Consider the following 16839-nt stretch of genomic DNA (forward strand, 5'->3'; position numbering starts at 1 on the left):
TAGCTTACACTGATGGCCAACTCCCCATAGTAACTTCTGCCATCAGTCTGTGACATGTGGTGTAAAGGGGCTGAGTAGTCATGTGATTAGAAAAGCGCTAAACAGGCTGAAGTCTATTACCATTTACCCTTTGAATGCATCCTGTTAGTTTTGAACGCATCCTAACTGTTGATGAACACAGTTTGACTTATAGTTTTGAATACAGTCCAACTGTTGACTTTGAACGCAGCCCAATTGTTTGTTGTTGAACGCAGCCCCTCTGATGGTTTTGAACACATCCCAGTTGGTTTGCTGCCACTTCATGCCTACGTCACTTCCGTCACACAACCTTCTCCGTCTTTAACAAGATGGCGGCTGCGCAGTTAACGGACGAGGAGCTTTTCTCTGAGTTAAAGCGGCTCGGCTTCACCCCGGGCCCGGTGACCGAAAACACACGCCCGGTGTACCTCAAGAAACTAAAGAAGCTTCGAGAAGAGCAGCAGCAGCGGGGCCCCAGGCCCTCGAAGCCCAACAAGGCCCGCAGCAGCCCCGCCATCAGCGGCTCCTCCGGCGGCGGCGCGGCGGGATCCAGGCCAGCCAGCCGTGACGTCACGCACCTGGGCTCCAACAGGAGACCCGGCCGGAAGTCCACCGTGCTCGGCTTCAGCTCCGACGAGTCTGACGCTGAAGCTCCACCGAAGAGGAGAGGCCTGAACCCCGCCAACACTCACCACAACCCGGGCTCTCTGAGCTGGAGGCTCCGCGGGACATCAGGGCCTGGCCCCGGGGATAGAGAGGTAAGTCTGCTCGGTCAGATCAGAAATCAGATTTACGGTAATAACGATTGATCACTACGATCACGATTATGATCAACGATAAGTCGTTGGTATAACAACATCTGCATCACATGCATTTAACGATCTTAAACAGTTTGAGCACTTAAACAGTTAAAACTGAAGACAGTCATCTGTTCATCTTAACTCTGAAAATCAAGACATTATTTATCAAAAGTAAGTGAATAAATACATGTTTAAATTATGATTAACGATATAAATACGTTTGCAAAAGGGAATTGTGTTTCTGAGGCAGTAGTGATATGGTCAAGGAGCCAAAGTGTAACAACAACCACTGAAACAGTTACTATAGAACTGATAGAAACAGGCAGCAGTAATCTATTAATCTTTGATCATGATGGAGAGACTAAATCACAATTAAAATTTAAACCTGATTGATTGTCCAGGACAACAGAGAAGAGGAGTCAGCAGAGGAAGAGGAGGAGCAGGACAGCCCAGAGCGGACCAAGAAGTGTCGGTCAGTGAACGGCTGTGGAGCCCACGGTAACCAACTGACCAGCGGAGCAGGGGCGGAGTACTCCGACTCTGAAGAGGAGGACTCAGGACAGGGGGAGAGGAGCAGGGAGCTGGAGCCCAGACGGAGCCTCCTACGAGCAGGCAGAGGGAGTGAGAGTGTGGGGGATAACAGGGAAGAGAGGGAGTACCGGGAGTTAGGGAGGGAGAACAGGGAGGAGAGGAAGAACATGGTGGGGGGAGACCGGCGCGAGGAGGGGGACTCAGACTCACCTGGACCCTTCAGGACGCACATCCTCCCCAGGAAGTCCATCTACTTGTCCATAAACCGTAACCACGGTGAGAACCATCAGGTTAGCGGAGAGTCTGGAGGTTTGGGCCGCTTCACCACGGGACTCAGACCACGCTTCACCTCCTACAGGTGATTTTAACCTTCATTTATTGAAACCTAAGACCTTTAAAGGCTAGAAATATTCTAAATTTACTGGATCTGACTCTATAGAAAAAAATCTGTGTCTGGGTGGTGCCCCATTAATGATGGTGCCTTACCTAACCCTAACCCTTTTAATATTCTAAATGCTCTGTATTTTATTCTGTAATGCAAGGTGAATGGTACTGTGCACAGGTGGTGCTCCATTAGTGAACTAAATGTTTTTAATGTCATAAATATTACGCATCTGATTCTCTGAAAAGCTTTGGATGCCTGTGCCTTACCCAACCCTAACTTTTTAGATGAAGTGTCTAGCTTTCTGTATAATTTTGTGTATGAATGGCGCTCTGTTAATGCCTGTGCCTTACATTTCAGCCCAAACACCTCCACCTGCCGTGGGAACCACTCCAACCACAGCCCCGCCCCCTTACGGCCATACAGCTTACATAGCTCTGCCTCCTCGCGGCCCTACAGTACCCACAGCCCGTCTCACAAACACACCCCGCCCCCTGGGACCGAGGACGAGCTGCTGCAGCAGTTCAAACGTGAGGAAGTGACATCATCGCGGTGTTTGAGCGCCCACTACTTGTCCATGATCCTCCTGACCGCCGCCTGCCTCTTCTTCCTCCTACTGGGACTCATGTACCTGAGGATGAGGGGCGGAGCCTCAGAGGAGACACACAGTGAGTAGCCTAAGCACACCTGTGTTCAGGTGTTACCCTGCTCAGTTCTTTTATCTGCTGGTATGTCTCTGATGATCGAGGAGTCAGGCTGCCAAAATCACAGGGTTTACCTTTCTACTGATACACCAAGTTATCCAGATGTTGACAGCATATTTGTGCAGTTTTGATGGTGTAGGAATTTGTCTGGAGGCATCTTTAAAAAACGACTGAAATCAGGCCATGCACCAATAATTTTGCCATCCTGATAGTGTCAGTGTTTCCCACAAGTCTCGATTTTGCTCGCAGTAGTAGCCAGTGGAAAAGGCAGACATTATGATCTACAAATACCTGACATTTAACTCAATTATTTGATTTATTCCAAAGTTTTCTTACCTATATATATTTCTAATCTAACCAAACTTAAATGGGATGAGTGAGACAACTGATGCAGCATTTGGTTTACAGGGGTCCCCAAAACTAACACCAAGTTTAAGTTTCTGACAGTAACTTGTTTTTTCTTTGGCATCATAGATTAGACTGGAACAGTCATCTCAAATTGTACATAAAATATATTAATTTTAAAGTTTACCATTTTTATTTTTGTGAGACTTTCCACTATAAAAACAGGATAAACATTTCAATAAATAAGGTAGTGTAAAAACATACTTCTAAGAAATCGGTTTCACCACCCTATTTATAATGGATACGTTTATTTTTACAGTTTTACATTATCAGGCATTCACAGCTCAATTTCTTTGGAAATTTAATTCTCTAGTTTTATTTATTGTTCCCTATTCATGAACTTATTAGAGGTTTGATCTGCTCACCTTCAGTCCTGTCGCCCACAGCGACATCTACCTCAGCTCCTACCATGTCTCTTCCTCTCTCCACACCTGTCTGTGTGATCTTTAACTGTTCTCAGCTGCAGTTGTTTGTTTTTATAAACGTCTTTATTTATAACTTTGCAATGTTTCTTGTGAGTATGAGCCTCATTCATGTAAAGGGTATGAAAACATTTCAGGTTGCAGAGCGCATCAGTTCAACAAAGTGTGAGGATAAGGGAAATTATGGAAATGTTTTATCAACCATGGAAGGTGTTTATGGTGGCAGTAGGGTTAGGTATCGAGGTTAATAGAGTTAACTTAAACTATCTAAACTAAAACTCAAAATTCATTTTTGTTAACTGAAACTAAATAAAAACTAAGCTAAAAAAAACGAAAAATAACTAAAACTGTATAGTGCGCTTACAAAACTAACTGAAATAAAATATCCTTAGTTTTAGTCTTAGACACAACCATACTGACTGGCACTGACACTTGTCTGGGGAGTGTAAAATTGCCTGTTCTTGTTGGTTAGACTTCACACAATGGCAGTTTTATGTCTGGAGCTATCTTGAAACATCATCTTAAAGTAAATAAAATGATAAGTGAGGAGTAGCCTGTTAGAATATGCTTTTAAAAATGTATGACGTTCACTCAGCACTGACATCTATCCAAAAAAAACTAAAAATAACACTAAAACTAATGAAAACAAAATGAAGCATTTTTGCTAAATAAAAAAACTAAACTAACAAACCAGCAGCCAAAACTAATAAATATACTGAAATCAAAATCAGAAAGTGAAAACGAAATAAAACAGACAGTAAGGAAAATCCCAAACTATCGCCTGACCTTGTTAGGTGTCATGTTTTTTCTGACATTGTTAATAAACTGATACTTCTTATACAGCACTGGTGACTAAAAGGTGCCTGATCCATACTTTTAAGAGGAAAAAAAGTGTGTTGAAAGTCAGCAAGGGAATCAAAGCTGTCTGGGTACAATAAATGAATCACAGAAATATCTTTATAAGGTGCCACCTAAGCGTGGGATAAGAAAAGGGAACTGGTGCTACTTAACACAGAAATAAGGCATATTCCATAACCTAATTCCTGCCTTTAATTATATGACAGGTTATCAAAATAATGTATCCTTATCTGTGTTGCTATATGACATAACAGGGCTGGATTTTTCCCGCATTGTGAGAGCAAAATTCCTGCGCTGAAATTCAGGCCCTTATTTGATAAATGAACCTAATGGTGCTTCAGATCCTCGCCAGGAGAGGGGACTGTTCAGAAGCCGAGGTGTAAAGCAAGTAGGCTTAAATGCTGGTGTATTTATGGATTTCTCACACCTGTCCAAATATCAAAATCCTTACATGGCCCATGAGTGATTCTTGGGCGGGCACCATTATACCTGAGTGTGGGAAACACTGAGTCTGGATGAACTAACAATAAAAGCTACAGGATAAGTCATCACCCCTCCTGGTAGTCTAAATTAAGTGAAATTAAAACTAAATAATTTCAACCTGGTTATGATTTTGTACTGACGACCACCAGGCTGGGATTTCTAAAATTTTGACCAAACCAACCACAAAGGGTGATCACAGCGTAGGACCCACAGAATAATAGGCAGAGTTGCATCTCCTACTCGTCCTATTTCTATTTCATAAACACCCACTGTTTCCATGCCATGATAGGTCATTTATGAACATTATCACCAGACAGCATGCAGCGTTTATTCACCCAGGTGGCCTGAAGAAAAATCTGCAGTCCTGAAAGAAAACCTGGAGGGTCTAGGAGATGTCAGCCCCTCTCCTCTGCTCCCTGTAACAGACACTAGCATTAACATGTTCAATCAGATGTGTGAAAGACTTAGCAAGATTTTCTGATCAGCAGCCCTCACAGCATCACTTCAGCAGTTTTATCAAAGTAAATCCTGTTCGTCTGCAGTCATTCATGTCAGTGTGTTTCCAAGTTAGTTTGAGAGTAACTGCAGTGTATTAATCAGAAAGTAACGTCTGATTGAGCTTCATCTCTCTCCCGCCACTCACAGCCCCCCCCGTCTGATGTTTTGACCAATGAGATTTTGGTTGGATGAGAGCTAATCTAACAACTAATCAGTACAGATTCTCTATATTATCAGCTGATATCAATTTTTGCTGATATTTCCAGCCTTTATATTAGCTGTACATTTCCTCAGTATAAACTTTATATCAGCTTTGAGCATTGGTAAATGTCAAACTGTACTAACATGTATTAACCTGTGATGTTTCTGTGTTTCAGTAAAGAGTCACCCGTTTGGCAGCGAGTTTGAAAATTATGTGAGTACTGTCTCCTCCTCTCCCTCTCTGTGAGCCGTTGGTGTTATTTAATATTTAGTAAAATGATCTTCATGTGTTGTGTTAATGATGAGCATCCTGATCTGTTATCATGAATATCAGTCATCTTTGGTTTTTATGATGTGGTTCAGCCAATGCAAGTCAAAGTGTCACTAACATGATTAGTGAGCATAAACACAGCTGTGCCCTAAACCAGTTAAATATTAACAGTTAACAGCAGCTACTGAAGTTATTACAACAGGAGAGACTTAATGATGTCTGGTAAGACCTCGGGCATTGATCACCTGTGAATTAACTGTTCAACGGTTGTTTCTCTCTGTGCAGAACGAGACGGAGAAAGACCTGATCCTGAACCTGCTGCTCAACCTCCACGACCACCTGGCTCATATCGCAGGTAAATGCCGTCCCTGTGCTGTGGAAGTCAAACAAGCGGTCACAGATGATCATTAAAGACATGTTTATACTTTGATTTTAGGGGACTGTGGATAGAGACAGACACAGGAGTCAGAGAGATTAAGGAATGACAGGAAAGGAAAGGAGCCACAGGTTAGGTTTGAACTTGAATGGGGTGTGGCCTAAATACCAAGTCATCTGCGTCACAGGTTTATGATTCTGGGTCACATCTATGCCATAGCTTCTCCATAGTGACCTACACCATCCTGAGAACTGCATACCTGTGTCGTGTCAGTCAATACGACTCTAAAATGCTCTACACTAGTGTAGTTTTTATTCCAGTTCATAGAGGCATGGCTGAGGATATGACCGTCTTAATATTTTCTGATGCCAGTGACTAGATCTGACTGGTTGTATCTCCATCGGCAGACAGGTCTGCATGGGCTGGTGGTGTAGATAAGGGTTGGGTGTGGGATGTGTGACGAGATCTCGTACCACAGGATCTTGTGAGATCGAAACAAGTTTCTTGTGGAGGTGAAAACTGTCTCATGAGACTCAAAATAATCTAAATGCTATTACTTCAATTGTGACAATGAATCCATAGTGTAGTAAATTAAAGAATATGACAATATGGCAAAATATTAACATGGATGGAGATTTGATTTGAAGAGCTGTTAAACTGCAGAGTTTGAGTCAGAGTTGGACAAGACAGGCTGTATGTCAGCAGGATTAGTTTAAATATTTCTAAATGAGCTGCACTACTTTGCAACTATGACTTTCAGTTAAATTAGACAAATTTTCGACTGGTATTTCATTACAAAAATTTAGAATAGTGTAAAATCTTGTCTACCCCTGTTCTCATGAACCCAAATCTGATCATGTCTCATGAGCTAAGTTTCTCGCCACACTCCTAGTGTACAGATACATAGTAGAACTATTAATCAGACTAGATTAGAATTTTTTTTTTAATCCAATTTGTACTCAAGTGATCAGACAAAATGATCAAAAAGGTAAATATTTGATCAGTGTCACTGTAACTCACTTGTGTTGATCATGTCATATTGTCATGATAACAGGTCAACATGACTGTGGAGACACGCAGCATCAGAACCGGAGTCTGAGCCTCAAACAGGCCTCCGACTATTTAAAGGTAAGTATTGAAAGCAGACAGTTTCCTGTAGTAGTTTTCATAGTCTGACCATTTCCTGTAGTCACGTTCATACCATTCCTCTGGTAACTTTCATACACAGACTATTTCCTGGAGTAACATTCATACTCTATCAAGTGTTGTAATGTTTGTACACTGATTAGGTAACATTCAAACCTAGACTTCTCCCAGTAGTAATATGTTATATATATATATATATATATATATATATACGGTATATTTTTAACGTTCTAACCCTGCTTGTCTTCCAGGCTCAGAATGCAGACTTTGAGCGTTTTGTTCTGGTCTCCCTGGAGTGGATCATCAGGACGGGAAAGGATGTGGGAATCAGGTAAATCAATTGTCCTCTATTATCATTGTGTGAACTGATCTTCTTTCTCACTCTTAACTCCTGAAAGCTTCCTGAAATGTTCTGGATCTGCTGTTTCTGTGAAGACACTCTAACTGTAGCGGTCTTTGGTGATTCCTAACCCTAACCCTGACCCACTGCCATGTCATTGTCTGCTCTCTGACCTCATTAGAGATAGAAACCTCGATCTGTAAGGACCTAGTTGTACATTTTAAAGAGCAGAACTCGGATCAATAAGGATATCAATATAAGTACAATCAATGATTCCTATATCTAGACCTAATCGAGCAGGTTGAATTAAAAAAACCCTGTGGAAGATTTCAGGAGCAGCAGGACTGAAACTTCTGGAAATATTAAGGAGTTTATGTAGAAACAGCTGCTGTATGTATGTGCATGTATTTATCTGTGCAGGCTAATGGGGCAGACAGCTGATCAAGCCATCACTGACATCTCTGAGATCGCTCTTCTCGAGTCCACACATCCTAGAATGCCATTCAGCTGTCGTTTCCGCAGAGCCTTCATCATCGTCATCAGCAGAGTCCTGGTCATCGCAGCAGGTCTGAACAACAACAACAGTAACATCATAGACATTCACACCAGTAACAGAAACTACAATATCATGCAGTCTGCACAGATTTCCTATTTATCATGTTTACACTGTGATTCTTTGAACTGATGTTCAGAAAATGATTGTGAAGTTTTAATCTACGACACCAGAGGTCAGCACATCCACACGTTTAGACTCAGGAGCTTTAAGTCCAGATCAGGCCACAGATTCACAACACTAAGAGATCCCTTTAGGCTTTTAAGGGGGCAGTTGTAGCTCGAGGTTTATATTACAGAATGTTCAGTAACATCTCTGAGTGATTTTTGTGATCTAATGTTTAACATGGACTTCCTGTCTGTGCAGTGGTGGGCTGTGTGTGGAGTGTGGTGTGTTACATGAAGTATCGCTGGAGGAGAGAGGAAGAGGAGACTAGACAGATGTACGACATGGTGGAGAGGATCATAGGTAAGAATCATCAGTACTCAGACCGCAAATGAACAAAATTGACCATCATAACATCAAAACTGTCAGCAGAAAAACTGAATCATTCACAAAAGTTCTGTTTTCAAACAATAATGCTGTGATATGCCATGACATTGACTTTCAAAGGCAGTGAACAGATGGTGAAGCTGAGGGATGTTGGGGGGGGCTTCTTCTTCCATTTTTGTCGAGTAATAGGCCATAGTTGGAAACTTTTGGAAAAGTGGGTGAAATAGGAGCTCTCCAGCTGAAAATTACAGCTGACATAGGCCAATATTTACAGCTGACATAGGCCAGTGTTTTCAGCTCATAAAGGCCAATATTTACAGCCTATATAGGCTGAAGTTTAGAGTTGATATCGGCTGATATTTACAGCTGATATAGGTTAATAATTACAGCTGATTAAGGCTGTTACTTGCAAATGATATAGGCTGAAGTTTAGAGGTGATATTGGCATATATTTACAGCTGGTAAAGTTCTGTATTTACTGCAGATAGAGGCAGGTATTTACATCTGATATAGACCCATATTTACAGCAGATATTAGCTGATATTTGCAGATGATATAGGCTGATATGTACAGCTGATAAAGGCCTATATTTAAGGCTGATATTTATATTAAATGAGTTTTCATTGCAGTCAGTGTTTCTGACCCTCACCGTCTGTCTGACCATCTTGCTGACTGAGTTCTGTCTTCTAGATGTGTTGAGGAGTCACAGTGAGGCATGTCAGGAGAACCATGACCTACAGCCCTACCTGCCCATCCCTCACGTCAGAGACTCCTTGGTCCAACCCCAGGACAGGTACAGTGCACGACCAGATGGGTTGGTCCTACAGCCTAATTATGTTTCTTCTGTGTTTTCTGGACCAAAAAAAAAAAAAACAACATTCCAATGATATCAAAACTAAGAGCTATAAACCTACAGGAGTAATTAATTGTTCGGTGATCGGTTGATTATTTATGAGTGTGTTGGAGTTTATGGTTATCACTGTAAATGACCACATGAAGAAACCTAGTCTAATAGGTCGTTGTCACCAAGCGGTCCGGCTCAGTTCGGTGCGGAACCGCACGCATTCTTTTTTTTTTTTTTTTTAGATTTATTTTTGGGCCTTTCCATGCCTTTATTTGATAGGGGAAGGACAGTGGATAGATTCAGAAACAGGGAAGAGAGTGGGGAGAGACATGCGGTAAAGGGCCACAGGCCGGATTCGAACCCAGGCCACCCGCGTACATGGGTAGCGCCTTAAACCACTCAACCATCTGTGCTCCCGGCACGCATTTTTTGTGTGTTTCCATAGAGCAAAAGTTGGAAAGGGTCCCAAAAACTGACCCGTACCATCCCACTTTTCGGCACCTTTCCGTAGGGGTGCCAATCTTACCTATCCGTACCAAAAAGTTGGAGCTACACACAACAATAGGGGCTGCACTGACATCATGTCAGCACGCAACTCAGCTGCTCACCTCCGGGCTTCAAAACACGGAAGTCTGTGCTGTGAGGAGTGGTGAAAACGGGATAAAAACAGACTAATATCTGCCTAAATGGGAAGTATTTGGACTCGACGGAGATCCAAACTGTTTCCTAGTCTATGGATATTGGTATCTGGCCACAAATCAAGTTTCCTGACGTTTATCTGGACCTGATTTTAAGAACACATAGCAGAGCCCAAAGGCTCACATCAGCCTGATCCATCCGCTTTGGATGAGAAACTAAATTAATGCTTCAGTTTTGTGAATATGAAACCTTAGATCAGTTCATTCTCTTCTGTAACTAGTTATTATTCTACTTCTTACGTTAGGTAACCTGTGAAAACATCGCTTTGTGGTGTTTGAACATGTTTGTAAAACTTAAGGCTGCAGACTATTTTAAATGAGGTCAGCGCACCCTGGATTTCTGGCTTAATCTACCTTGATTTTAACACCAGCTGAAATTTCTCTTTATTTTCAATGTGGCGAATTCTCACAGTACAGCTATAAACTTTCATATTTTGTCTTATAAACTGTTCTAGACTGGATAAATTCAGATAGTAATGTAGCGTTACGACTCAAACCGTCTCTGTACACGTATTCCACCAGCTGAGGAGCTGTACTGACAGCAATTAACATCATTAAAATGTAGTTATTTTTTTAAAAGGCACTTTCGGCTTAAATAAAGCTGTTTACTGCTTATTCCCTACTGATTTCTGTCACTCATCCTTCTTTTAACTCTGCGGCTGGACCAATAGACCTGTGCTGCATGGGACTTCACATTCATCACCTTTACAGCCCACCCACCAAGTGAGAGCACGGGTGTCTGTGGAAACGCAAACTATTTTGGGGTTTAGCGTACCAAACCATACCAAACTGAACTGAATCAAACTGGCCCCCCTGATGGAAACACGGCTTTAGTCTATGGGCCTGGAAACATCCTGGAATTTGTCTCTAGAAAGAATAGAATCATTGTGATGCCTTAACCCTACCCCTGAAGTCCTCCTGGTGATGATGATGTGATGTCATACAAGTGAAAATAACTATCTTAATACATACAGGAAGAAGCTGAGGAAGGTGTGGGCACGTGCAGAGAGTTTCGTATCAGGCAATGAGTCCAGGATCAGGACTGAGAATCAGAGGATCGGCGGGGCAGACTTCCAAGTGTGGCGGTGGATCCAGCCGTCACTCAGCTGTGATAAAATGTCCTCACTACCCTCCAAACAGTGGCAGGGCAAAGGTAAGTCAGCAGAGCACCATGGACAAACACACAGGTGTTCTGAACCATGTGACCTGATCATGTGATCTTGTCCTCAGCGTTCCCTTTGGACCGCAGGAACTCGCCGCCCAACAGCCTGACACCGTGTCTGAAGATCAGGAACATGTTCGACCCCGTCATGTGAGTCTTTGCTCACGCTGCTCGTTCTGTCTGTGATGTCACCTTCTGTGGCGACACAGTGTGTGATGTCAATACCTCTGTGTTTTCAGGGAGGTGGGGGAGAACTGGGACCTGGCGATCCGCGAGGCCATCCTGGAAAAATGCAACGACAACGACGGCATCGTCCACATCGCCGTTGACAAGAACTCACGAGAGGTAAGAAAAATGTGGTGCTGTGGAAGGCTACTATAGTAATGCTTAAAGATAAAGATCACATGACTAAAATACAAAACAGGATAAAACATTGATCAGACAGAGACATGCACAGTGCTGTGTAACATCTGGCAGTGTCTTAAATCCTGGTGATCCAGTTGGATGAAAACCTGATGATGTTAACTAAGTAATGTAACCCACTCTCTCTATTTTTTTCTCCTTAGGGCTGTGTCTATGTGAAGTGTCTGTCCGCAGAGCATTCTGGGAAAGCCTTCAAAGCTCTACATGGCTCCTGGTTTGATGGTGAGACACTCAGACAAAGATACATCGTTGGCATCTTGGCATGAGTCGGTGAAACCTCCCACCATCTCTTTGAGATAGTTCATAATGTTTTTGGTGCTCACCTGTGGACAGGTCATGAGTCATGTAAAATTTAATAAATCCAGAATGAACCACTCTAGTGTCTGATTAACTGACTGACCTACAAACTGGAGAGTCACTTGTTTATCCACAGAGGTATGGATGCATTTGTCTCACAGCAGAGTAGACACAGTCTGACTGTAGACATTACTCAGAGAATGGACAATGCCCAGTGATAACCAGGTGACCAACCACAGGGCTGGAGTTCTGGAGGAATGTTTTTTAGGCCTGTATATTCAGAACTGAAGAAGCCTTTAGGAGGACAAGTTGAATTTCTTAAAGAACCTCAATCAAGTCCAGCTACTCCCTTTAAGATTTGGATAACTGGTTCACAAGGTTTTATTGCTGTTAAATGTTGTCCATTCGCCATATATGGTTATGGTTATCTAGATCCAATGACTTAGTTGTTCTGTATGGCCAGAATTCTTGAGCACTGCCAACCACATAGGACAGCAACAAAAATATCAGCGTCACTCTGACTCAGACGAAGATCAGCCTTCATTTGTAGTTCATATCTATGACTTTGTGCTTTTATTTTGACAAGACAGTGTGGTTTGTGTATAAGATCGTTTTGATTTTATTTTGACAGTTTAGCTGAAATGGTTAATAAAGGGTTATAATATGTAAGGGTTTGCCTGTGTGATTTATATGTAAGATCTTTGTACCTTTATTTTGACTGGTCAGTCAGTGTGGTTCATATCAGAGATCTTTGCTTTTATTTTGAAGGGTTAGCTAGTGTTTATATATCTTATATCTTTGTGGGGTTTTTTTGACAGGTTAGCTGTTAATATGCCGTCATGGTTAATATGTTAGATCTCTGTGCTCTTATTTTGAAGGGTAAGCTAGTGTTTATATCTAGTATCTTTGTGCTTTTATTTTGATGGGTTAGCCTTTGAGGTATGTATCTAAAATCTATATGCTTTTATTTTGATAGGTAAGCTGGTCACGGTGAAGTACCTGCGTCTGGACCGCTATCATCAACGCTTCCCTCAGGCTCAGAGCTGTAACACGCCACTGAAGGCCTCCGGCCCCTCAAGCTCCACCCACAACATGCTGAGCAGCAGCACAGAGAGCCGGCTGATTCACAGAACACCATCTTCGACATCATCATCATCGTCATCCTGATGGAACAGGTGGCGATGGCGGTTTCATCAGGAATTTCACAGATCAGAGATGACCACGGTGCTCTGCCCACATCACTACCACAGCCTGTGCTCCTCCTATCACCTTTATTATTACTTATTGATTATTTAGTGAAGGAGGAGTGACAGTCGTCATGGTAACAGAAGATGAACACTAAAACCTGTTTGTTACCACGGCAACTAATGCAGAAGTCTGAGACTCAGTAGAACAACGGCACATTGTCTGATTGGCCAAATATGTTGGCAACATTGTAGTGAGGGAAACTGCACAGTTTCTCCCTTCTGTATAAAAGTTGCCAACAGATTTAGTCAACTAAGGTCTCACTCACACTCAGGCTGGTTGGTCGTACCGTCTTGAGCTTGTTTGGCCCTGAACCCCCTGTCCAAAACATGGTGACCCAGCGGTGATTGGTCATCACGCCGTAGTACGACACAGGGTTGGTCCTGTTTACAGGATGAGTCAGCACAGTGTAGAGCATTGGTTCTCAAAGGTGTGGTGAGGCACACAGGTGAGCCTTGAGGTAAAACCAGGTGTGCTGTGGGAATTAGTAGAACCGCACAATACAACTAAACAATAAATGAAGATTTAACAGGTATTCAGCAGGCTATTTGGCAGGGATGAATATGGTGAGCCTTGAGATTATGATTCTATCTCAGTTCTGCCTTAGGCAAAGAAGATTGAAAACCACTGGTTTAGAAAGACCCGGCATGACTGAGCATTTCTGACTCATTAACTCTTTCTGCACAAAAGCTCCTGGATTTCTTTATTTAAGTCGTGACCACGTTGAGTGCTCGTGTTTAATCCCAGTGCTTCCATCAGGACCAGGGGCGAGGGCGAGGCTCTCATACGGGTCAGACAGACTGGACTTTAGGGTCTTGGTTGTCAAATAGAGGGTCGAGACCCAAAAGTGGGTTAAGGTTGGGGTTAGTGTGCTTGATTGAACTATGTGTCCGAAAGTCTCTGATGTGATTTTACTCTGAAGGTCGTGTCTATATCTCTTTGTTCTGTCCCATTTCAGTCAGAATTGCTCCTTCTGTAGTTTTGGTTACAATCAAAAAAATTTAAGAAATCAGGGACCAAGACCAGCAGAGTACTGCTGGTTTAGGGGCCAAACGTGTTCAGGTACGATCACTGAGTGTGGGTATGCCATCAGACCAGGTTCTTCCTGTTCAGTTTTTAAAGTTTTGGTACTTTTTGATACTACTCATTAAATACCAAAATAAACCATGAACCATTATAACAGCAGAGACTGTTTATGAACATGTTTAAGAGCAGGAACTTTAAAAATGTTTCTGAGATTAGACGCCGTGGTTCCAGTGACTTTCTATCAGATAAACTCTATGACAAACATCTTTATAATGTTCTCATTGTTTTATTATTACCTCTCTGTGTCACAGCGGCTCATTTTAGCCCTGCACCCTCTCTGAACTGTCTCATTATTAGCCCATAACCCTCTCTGCCTCCTGTGTTGTTGATGAACAGAGACTCGATGATGACGCTGACCGTGGCGCTGTCTGCTCTGTACTCTCTGTTCTCAAAGAGACAGAGTGATTATTCCCTTCTCTTTTTTTCTATGATGCAGTGAGCACTGACTCTGCATTTTCAGTGTGAACTGGTGACTGCTGACTCAGCGTTTTCAGTGTTAGCCCTGACTCTGCATTTTCAGCATGAACTTGTGAGCCCTGACTCTGCATTTTCAGCATGAACTTGTGAGCCCTGACTCTGCATTTTCAGCGTGAACTTGTAAGCGTTGACTCTGCGTTTTCAGCGTGAACTTGTGAGCCCTGATTCTGCATTTTCAGCGTGAACTTGTAAGTGCTGACTCAGCATTTTCAAGGTGAACTTGTAAGTGCTGACTCAGCATTTTCAAGGTGAACTTGTAAGTGCTGACTCAGTATTTTCAGGGTGAACTTGTAAATGCTGACTCAGCATTTTCAGCGTGAACTTGTGAGCGCCACCTCACACTGTTTCCAGTGTGAATTGTATAAACGATGCTGCACGGTGTGACCACACCCCCAGCTGTGCCTTAACCTCACGCTGTTTTCAGTCCGCCGCTGCGTCGCTGAACAAAGATGGAGGACACGGTGGCGGAGCAGTTGAACGGGCTGCTGACGCCCACCGTAGACGTAGTTTCATAGATGTACATCCTGGTATTTTGTAGCAGTTTTTCTTTGTTATTAAACCAAATGCTTCTCTCTATTTATTATTATTTTTATAAATCAGCCCTGTGGCATGCTATTCTAATGCCGCTGGACATGTTACCTTTTTCATCATAACTCCATCGATGCATCAAGCTTCCGTCACCGACCAACACGTCAGGATGTTTAAACCAGAAAAAACGTGAGGCTCCGTCCTCTGCTGCAACAGGAGGGTCCGTCCTGGATTATTAGGCCCCTCTCTCTGCAGCAGGGTCAGGCTGACTGTGTGGTTTGATGCTTCGATGCTGCAGCTCTTTCTTTGTTTGGGGGTGTATTTTCTGTAAACACTGTACATTGATGTAACTGTAACATGGATGGTTATATGCAGCTTTATTTTCATGGCGTGGGCGTTCAAGTCCCTCACCTGCGAGTCAGATGGGGGCGTGTACAAACCTACAGACGTTTAAAAGAAACAGATGTTTTAATGTCATTTGTCAATTGTACAAACAGCTCAAATTAAAGGTTTATTAGGAGTTTTTAAAGCCCTGCCCCCTGTCGTCTGTCATATTTCTCTGTAAGGTCCATCACATCCTCCAGTTCTCTGCTCCATCCATTTCTGTATTGTGAACATTTCTTAGTTTCATCTCTCCATTCACTTCTTTGCTGTATATTCTGGATGACGAAAAATTTATATTTTCAAGACATTCTGTGGATATTTTAGACTTCTCAGTTATCTAATAAATCATTTAAAGTGTCATAATACCAGATTATGACACTTTAGTGTCACTGTAGTGAAAATCAGTACCTGTCTGATACCACATCAACAACAACAGGGTCCTACACACCTGGGGAATTTAGGTTTTAAAACATTTTGACTTCAATTACCACTAACTGTAGACACAGCCATCCATAAGGGGGGATAAAGGGAAGAGCTTTCTGGGGCCCAGCCAATGAGGAGGAAAGCAAAATTATGGTCCATCATGAATTTTAATCTGTGATTACCATATTTTGTATTTAATAGGAATAGTAACACTTATCAAAGTATAAAAAAAATGAATTATAATTATTTATGGTCTTATACAATATAGCATTTTTCAAATTATAAACCCCCTTTCTTAAAACTGAATTTCCTGTTTTGGAAATGTTAATGTGGCCACATTGAACCAAACACTAGGACACTAATGTCAGACTTCATAGCTAAGCCATTATGAGCTCAAACGTAAAAGGTGCCAGGGAATAAAGTCAATAAAAAAAATGGGTTAACAGTGGCCTAAATGGGTGACTAGTAGCAAAAATTGGTAGGTAAAGTGGTGAAAAGGGTTAAAGGGGGGAAAAGTATCAAAAGCGAGTTAAAAGTTGCAAAATGTTGCAAAAATGGCAGAATAAAGTAGTGAAAATCAGGTTGAAGAGTGCCCAAAAAAGGGTAGTCAGTGGGCAAAAATGTATTAAAAGGGGCCAAATTGTCAAAAATTAGTCAAGACTGGAGAGATGTTGCAGAATTTGTTGGCTAAAGTAAACAAAAAATGGGGTTAAAGAGTGGCAAAAAATACCTGGATAAAGGAGTAAAAAGAGGCTAAAAGGTTGCAAAAATGGCTGAAAAGCATTAGAAATT

At 42.2% G+C, this 16839-nt stretch overlaps 1 protein-coding gene across 1 annotated transcript; it reads left to right on the forward strand.

Annotated features, from left to right (window-relative positions):
• Nucleotides 1-330: 330 nt before the first annotated feature.
• On the forward strand, nt 331-15769 carry lemd3 (LEM domain containing 3). Its single transcript, XM_041780808.1, has 15 exons — nt 331-776; nt 1220-1707; nt 2092-2399; nt 5479-5516; nt 5859-5928; nt 7004-7077; nt 7347-7426; nt 7856-8001; nt 8355-8456; nt 9171-9273; nt 10997-11175; nt 11253-11334; nt 11424-11529; nt 11751-11829; nt 12881-15769. Exons 1-15 carry the CDS (start codon nt 348-350, stop codon nt 13069-13071), a joined length of 2475 nt encoding a protein of 824 aa, XP_041636742.1. The 5' UTR covers nt 331-347; the 3' UTR covers nt 13072-15769.
• The last annotated feature ends 1070 nt before the right edge of the window (nt 15770-16839 follow it).

This window comes from Cheilinus undulatus, linkage group 23 (genome assembly GCF_018320785.1).
Source record: "Cheilinus undulatus linkage group 23, ASM1832078v1, whole genome shotgun sequence".
Classification (NCBI taxonomy): domain Eukaryota; kingdom Metazoa; phylum Chordata; class Actinopteri; order Labriformes; family Labridae; genus Cheilinus; species Cheilinus undulatus.

Excerpts from the sequence above, each read along its gene's own strand:
- lemd3 (XM_041780808.1), top strand. The coding sequence starts at position 348 with ATGGCGGCTGCGCAGTTAACGGACGAGGAGCTTTTCTCTGAGTTAAAG. Across the intron at positions 2,400-5,478 it reads AGCCTCAGAGGAGACACACA|TAAAGAGTCACCCGTTTGGC; the intron begins GTGAGTAGCCTA and ends TCTGTGTTTCAG. Across the intron at positions 8,002-8,354 it reads AGTCCTGGTCATCGCAGCAG|TGGTGGGCTGTGTGTGGAGT; the intron begins GTCTGAACAACA and ends CTGTCTGTGCAG.